General features: G+C 40.2%; 1 protein-coding gene across 1 annotated transcript in view; it reads right to left on the bottom strand.

Annotated features, from left to right (window-relative positions):
- Positions 1 to 1,061: 1,061 nt before the first annotated feature.
- The window catches only part of C4BPA (complement component 4 binding protein alpha), a gene marked incomplete at its 3' end in the record, with an annotated part of 39,838 nt that continues 33,350 nt past the window's right edge, over positions 1,062 to 7,549 (bottom strand). The window contains exons 12-14 of the mRNA XM_007470726.1: positions 2,957 to 3,130; positions 1,778 to 1,953; positions 1,062 to 1,231 (exon numbers count right to left, since the gene is read on the bottom strand). Of these exons, the coding sequence (XP_007470788.1) occupies positions 1,062 to 1,231; positions 1,778 to 1,953; positions 2,957 to 3,130 (520 nt within the window). The remainder of the gene's footprint in view (positions 1,232 to 1,777; positions 1,954 to 2,956; positions 3,131 to 7,549) is intronic.

Below are 7,549 nucleotides of genomic sequence, written 5' to 3'. Positions count from 1 at the left end.
CGAGAGACGCCGCGCCCAAAAAAAAAAAAAAAAAAAAAGACCATGGACAGATACCTTCTATATTAAGTAGGTTACTATAGCAATTCAAACCTATCTAAGGTTTAGTGAAAGCCTGCTACACACCCTTGTCTCATTGGATTATGTTTGGGGGAATTAAACTAAAGAGGTCACTGTTCCCCCATAGAGTTCTGTGTATAAAGGAGATAGAACAACCAAAGGAACTGAGATATGAATGAGAGATTTTAGAGGATGCAAGTGTTGGAGGAAGTCGCCGAACACCCCGAGACATAAATGTGATTAATATGGGGTTTCTCCTCATGTGGGGGGTAGTTGCTTGAGCCATTTTACCTTCTATTAAGGAAAATGAGGACCATATCAGAACAAGGACTTGGGAGCACAAAGGTGGCTGCCAGGTGGGCTTCCACTCATCAGGCTTTCAGAGTCTGTTCCTGAGGATGGAATCAGGAGATCAGACACAGACATGAATCTCCTTCTCACAAGACAAAAGCCAAAACGGAGCATTAGTGAGGCAGAGGTCAAGTGCATGGGGGTTTAGAAAAGGGCGTGAGTGCTTCAAATGGGGGACAACGGACAAGGCTTTTGGGGTGTGTTGATGTTTAATCTAAATACTGAACACCTGAGTGACTTGTACATGTGAACTGTGGAGTAAAGGCAATCCATGGAAATGTATTGGTGTGAACCCATGTTCATATGTCCAAGGTCCCTACAGTAAAATAAATATATCAACTTTATGTATGGGTTTTTTCATAGACCTCATTTCGCAGAGTCCTAATGACCACGAAGACAAAATACTGTTGGATATGTAAATTGTTTAATTGATAAAATGTGTACTCTGTGTCCAGAAAAGCAAAAATATGAATCAGAAAATGATCAATAATTCTACAGTCTCAAAGCACTAAATATTAACCAATTATCCTTTCTAGATAATTATTACCACAACTGATGGTGTAAAAGAGATGGTAAAGGTGATTAACTGAAGTGATCCATATTGAATTTAAGGCAGCAAGGCACATTTTCCTCCCCTTCGTGGGAAACATTACGGTGAACCCTCCTGAATGGCTTGCTTTGCCTCATCTTTCTGAAGCTCCAGTTTTTGAATCTCCAGGTACAGCTTATACACCTCCAGGGCCAATCTCACCTCCTCTGGAGTTGGGAGACACTGCATGAGTTTCTTGCCTTTGACCACTTGCTCACAGCCTTCAGCGTACTCCTAAAGGAGAAATATGTGATGAGTGTGCTTAAAAGGCTTCTCTTCCAATTGTTAGGGGGCATAGTTCATGCTGACAAAGGCAGGACTACAGATTCAGGACCAAGACCCACCCAGAACTGGTGGATGAGCAGGAAAACAAGAAAACACTTTGGACCCCACCATCTTCTTCCTCAGAGGAATATAACTCTGCTCTGAGACAGCCTCCCAGAAAGCCTCTGTAGGAACAGAGACTATTTCTGCTGACCATTCAGAAATGGGACAACAGTATACCATATCCCCTATAAAAGTAAAGTTAAGCAGTCAGTACTCCCAGGTATCTGAGACCCTCCACTCCAAAGGGGCTCAGTTTTCCCTGTTCTCAAGTGAGAACAGGAAAACTTGCCACTCCTTTCTGACCAGAGGGCTTCAAGGCAAAATTGAGAGTTCCTTTGCATGAATGAATCTTGACAAGTCAGATGTCACCCTTACTGGCAGGACAGTCTTTTGAGGGAGACACCCATTTTAGGGTTTGATAGACTGTAAACTTCCTTGAATTGTGCCACTTACCCACTCACACTTGGGCACCTCCGGGTACCATGTTCTGTTTTCTGAACAAGTGATACTTTGGGAACCAACCAAACCATAATGAGAGTCACACTGGACAGTGACATTTTCAGGTTCAACATATCCATCCTTATCCACAGATAACCTTCCATGTTCTATCTCTGGTTTCAGACACAAAGCTGAAATGGAAACATAATTTTAAGCAATCTGTAGATCTAAGAAAAAGATATGAGTCTACGGTACTAAGAATGAACTATATTGAAGTGCTGCTAATTGTTTTACCTTTTCTTTCATCTTGAGAACAAAAATAATTTTCATTAACATATTTATTGAGCATTGGCTATGTATTAGACTTTGGGCTAGTACTTTATGTGATTATCTTATTTAAGTCTAACTATTTTATCTAGGAGAAAGTGAGATACAGAAAAGTTAAGTAACTTGCCCAAGGACATAGCAATTTTAAATAGCATGACAGAATATAAAAAGGGCATTGACCCCAAATCCTCATCTATCAAATCAACTACCTCTTGTACCTTGATCCCTATAAGATGCCGAATATAAGATTTTCCCTCTCGCCTATTATCCTCCCATGTGCAATGGAAACAATGGTGGCAAATAATCCCTGTGGTTGTTGATGACAAAGTGATATTAAACTTGTGTGCATGTAACAATCAGACTCGATCTTGTCCCCTCTTGTCCCCACACAGCTGGCACACTAGGAGTCCCCCACCCACAGCATGCCTACGTCCTGGGCTGGTGGTGCCCTGCACTGGCTCTGATGGAAATACCTGTGACCTCACCACGATGCTTGCAATTATCCCATGGGAGTCGACATTCATGCTAGACCAACTTTCCATGACAATTTTGCTATGGGCCACAACTACACTCAGATAAGATGTACCAACTGTAGAATATTTCTGGAAGTAAACAAGAAACAAAGAATAGGGGCTGCCTCACAGAGGCTGAATTTTGTACCTGGGAGAAAGAAGTAGGGGAGATTAATGTTTCTGTTGTGCCCTCTGTACTTTTTGCTTTGGGTACCGTCAGAATATAGTAAGTATTTTAAATAAATCAAATCAAATCAAATATTTTTTTGCTGCCTCTGGCAGAGAAGAAACTGTGCTCTCAAGCCTTTCAGGATAGTTCCCCCACACACAAAGCTGAAGAGAGAGCTGGAGTTACCTTTACATTGAGGGGCTGCAGGTGACCAGCCTGACGAAGTGCAGGAGAGTTTGTTCTTTCCAACCAAGGTGTAACCTTCATCACATTTGTATGTAGCCTCAACACTTTTAAGTCCAAGGAATGGATTGACTAGTTTATAATGTCCATTGGCAATGACAGGAGGAGAATCACAATCTTGACGTGAGACATAAAAATCAAAGAGGGTCAGCGTGTCGAATGCTTATATCAACACTTCCCAGAATCTGTGTGATTTGTAGGAGGCTTCCTCCTGTCCTTCTATCTTCTCTACCCATCTGCTCACTTAGCCAAACCCAGGACCTATGCTGCCCTTCTGTAGGCGTGAGGTTGGGGAACCTTAGAAAGGCTCCAGTGGAATGACAAGCACTTAAGATTTGTTTCATTTTATTGACAATTCACTAAATTTGACACTATTTAGGAGCCATTTTGGCATGAAGGCTGAATTCGGCCCAAAGTCTCATTGTACTAGTGGTACACTCCACTGATTTCAGGCTAAATGCAGAGATGTACATCTGGGAGAGACTGTAAAGATGCGAAATAAATCCACAATCTCTGACTCACTGCTCCCAATCAAACCTGTCCATCCAACCCCCCAAGAATATACTTACTGTCTTCTAAAATATTTTAGAAAAGAGCTCATAGAAAGAATTAAAAAGGTGGCTTGCAGGTTGGAATAATAGACGTGGCATGGTGCTGGGTACCTCTCTGAAAGGGAATACTGTCAGGTTCCACAAACAGTGCATGAGAAATTTAAATAAAACAGGCCACCAGGAAAGTCAGGTACAATATCAAACTGACAGGCTATAGTATCGACAAGTACTATCCTCAGATGCCTCCTTGAGGCATAGAAAACATGATGCTGACAATGAGATTCAAATGCTGGAGTTGCCATGGCACGTGGTAGAAAGAGAGATTAAGTGACTCAGAGAAGAGAGCATGCTGGAGTGGATGTACCACACACATGCTGGAAACCCCACCAAATGATTATGTTCCCTGGGAAAACCTGGAGGATACAGGTACCAAGGTCAGAAAGAATATCCTAACAAGAAGAGCACCCATGTCAAAGGCCAGAGCTGATGATGCGAAGAACATTAAAGAACAAATTTCACTCTTAGTAATCGCAGTCTGAGAGGTGCTTATATGCTTCAGAAGCTAAGTAAATGTAATCATCATAATGAGTGGCAAGTTAGAGAGACAACCAGAGGTGCCTGAGAGTTAGGAATACAGTTAATAGAACATGGCATTCATAAGGGTGAAAATAGATGAGCAGCCAACCAGATACTACTCAATTTATACCATCGAAAGAAATTAAGGATGGATGATCAGGAGGCTGTTGGCATTTGGTCCAATAAAAAGTTATAATCCTTTGTTCAGTTTCTGGACCTGTCATGTCTGGAGATCATCGACTAAAGAAAAAAGACAGTTTCCAGAAGTAAAGATACTATAACACCTTGGGAAGTATACACAGTAATGAGTGCCCCAGTCTTCTAAGAGAACCTATGTCTATTTACATAGGTAACTGTGCACAGGTGAGAGGTGCACAGTAATCCAAGGATTATTGAACATAGAGCTTGAGTTGACATGGATACCTGGAACCATCATGGCCCCCCTATTAAGCCATTTGGTGGCCTTTTCCATTATCTTTTTTTTTTTTTTTTTTTTTTTTTTTTTTTAAAATATCATGTACTGAAGGGTAGGGGAGAAGGAGAAATTTGTGCCACTCTTAAAGAACTAAAGATGCAGGAGGGGTCATCATATCCCCATGTACTTCACCAGTGTGTCTACTACAAAAATTAGGATTCTGGAGAATTCCAGTAGACTACTGAAAACCCAACAGCATTTTAGCCCCTATTGCAGCCACTGTACCAGATGTGGTATCTTTGCTAGAGCAGATTAATACGTCTTCGAGTAAGTGAGGCCACTGATTCAGCAGAGGCCTTCTTTTCCATCCCTATCAGAAAAGAGGGTCACAAACAGTTTGCATACACATGGAAGGTTCAAGACCAAATATCTGCATTTTAAGACCTTGGCTATCATAACTCACCAGTCCCTGTCATAATAGAGTCTGAAGATACCATGACCATGTGGACATCCACAGAATATCATATTGATACAGAACATCAATGGCATCATGTTAATTCTACTGAATAAGCAAGAAGTAGATGGCATGATGATGTTCCAGAATATGGAAGGTAGAGAAGGAAGAAAAGAAGCAAGCTCAGAAAGGCAGGTTCACTAGATGTGGGCAGGTTTTAAACTGTAGTGAAGGCATATGGACTAGAAGGAAGAGAAGAAAAAAGAATAAATACCAAGAAATAAAAGGTAATAATTGAACTGTCTAGCTTATCTTTTAGACGTGGGCTATTTTCATTGATTCAGAAAAAAGAAAGAAACCAGGAAGTTCAAAAGAATGGGAACAAACAGTGGGGGAAAAGAGAAAGTTAGACTGAGGGGGCAGTATTTTTTAACAAACTTATCCACTCTAAAAATCATTCAGGGTATACAAACTTTTTTACCTAATGAGGGTTTTTTGTTTGTTTGTTTTGTTTCATTTTTCCAACTGAATGAGGCTGTAGTAAAGGACTTTCACTGCAAGTTCATTTGTTGCATTCAAATTATACAAACAATGTTAAGGGTTAAAAAGTACAACACATAAAAAATATCAGCATCAAACAAAACACCAGCTTTACACATTTCCTAAATTCTAAATTTACATTATGAAAGCAAATTATGAAAAAGGCATGTTAGGGAAGAAACAATGTCATACTTCCTCTTTCTCAATGGAAGTCACAACAGTTACTAATATTTATCACCCTGTGAAGTTCATTGTTCTAATTTCCATTATCCAAAGAGGGAGTCTGTCCTTAAGGATACCCAAAACCCTATTATGCTGTGGTATTAGCAGCATCCTTGATACTGGGACAAAAGCCAAGCAGTTTGTTCTATGTTCAAGTTGTTGATCCATAAACAGCACAATAATACCAGGTTTCCTGGGAGGGTGCCCACATGCTTCAACCAGTGGGTTCTGAGATCAATATACTCACAGCTGATCAGGGTATAGGAACTTCTAGGTAAAAATGCAGAATAAGAGATTCTAGCATTGGAGCCTTTCTGCAGTTCACACACACTTCAGATGAACTAAGAGTAGATTTCCAAGAGAAGAAATCAAACTTAAATTTGATAATTTCATCTGCTTCTAGATTGTTCTTTAGTACTGCTCCAACTCTTAACCTCCAAAAAGCTATGGGAAGAATGACATTCATCTCTAAGATCTGATTTTCTATCCTTTCATTCACTTAGCAGATTTTTTTTTTTTTTTTTTTTTACTAAAATCTTGTCTTTGTTTAGTCCACTTCCTCGTCCATCCAGGCCTTTCCAGCATAGGTGAGTCCTGCTGTTGATCACAGCTACTAGCCGCCATGGACTCTTGATGGTGTCTTAGCACCTTAGCAGTCTATCCAATACTTCTGAAGACTTTTCCATGTATCACCTTTCACCCATTTTGAGTTCTTAGTGGCAAGTTCTGGCATAACTCAGTGATGGGCAGAGACGAGTCTTTTCTTCTTACATGTATCACCAATAGGAGAAATTATGCCTTCGACAATTCTAATTTTCCTCTTCCATTCATGCAGTCCTTGGCCAGCTCAAACAACCCGAGGTGCGTGTTGATTATAGGATTAAAAAACCACAAGCAAGGAGAACCACTTCTGTCTTCTCTGAATTTTCCATGCTAAGAATTTGAAGTTGTTGATCTAAAAGGAAAGCTCCAACACCTCCCTTGTTTTTACAAAGGAAATTGTGCAAATCTGAGGCGTTTTGCAAGGTAGGCTATTGGAACCATTCCAACTTGTTTGTCAACAGTCTTCTCTAAGTTGGGCTGTAGCAGAGGTTTCACAGCCGAACTGTAACTCTGTTCCCAAGGCTAGAGGCAAATTTACTGAGGTTTTTTCATTTTACAGAGAAACTGAAAGAATGAAAACTTTCTGCTCCACACTTGAATATGACCTTGCCTCGGGGACTATTGTATTTGACCCTCATAGACTCAACCATCTTGGAACCCCTATGCTTGACACAAAAAAGCATCCTGGGCTGATTCCCCTAGAGACCAGCTTCTCAGGGGCTCCAGGTGAGGGCTTACCATGTCCTCAGGGCCAACCAGCCCATGTCTCTTTTACCTAATTTGAAACCTTCCCTTAATAATCTCCATCATTTTGAATGTTCATACCAGCATTATTTACAGTAGCCAAGATATGGAAGCAACCTAAGTGTCAATCAACAGATGAATGGAAAAAGATGTGTATATCTATGTTTTATATATATATATATATGAATATTACTCAGGCATAAAAAAGAATGAGGTTTTGCCATTTGCAACAACCTGGATGGACCTGGAGAGTAGTACGCTTAGTGAAATAAATCAAACAGAGAAAGACAAATAATCTATGTTATCACTTATATGTGGAATCTAAAAAATAAAATGAATGAATATAAAAAAACAAAGATTCACAAATATACAGAACAAACTAGTGGGGGAGAAGGAAGCTAGGAGGGGCAAGATAGGGGTAGGGGATTAAA

Source organism: Lipotes vexillifer, unplaced genomic scaffold (assembly GCF_000442215.2).
Source record: "Lipotes vexillifer unplaced genomic scaffold, Lipotes_vexillifer_v1.1 scaffold1122, whole genome shotgun sequence".
Taxonomy (NCBI): Eukaryota; Metazoa; Chordata; class Mammalia; order Artiodactyla; family Lipotidae; genus Lipotes; species Lipotes vexillifer.
The sequence above is the reverse complement of the archived record's forward strand: the minus strand, read 5'-3'. Positions and strand labels throughout refer to the sequence as shown.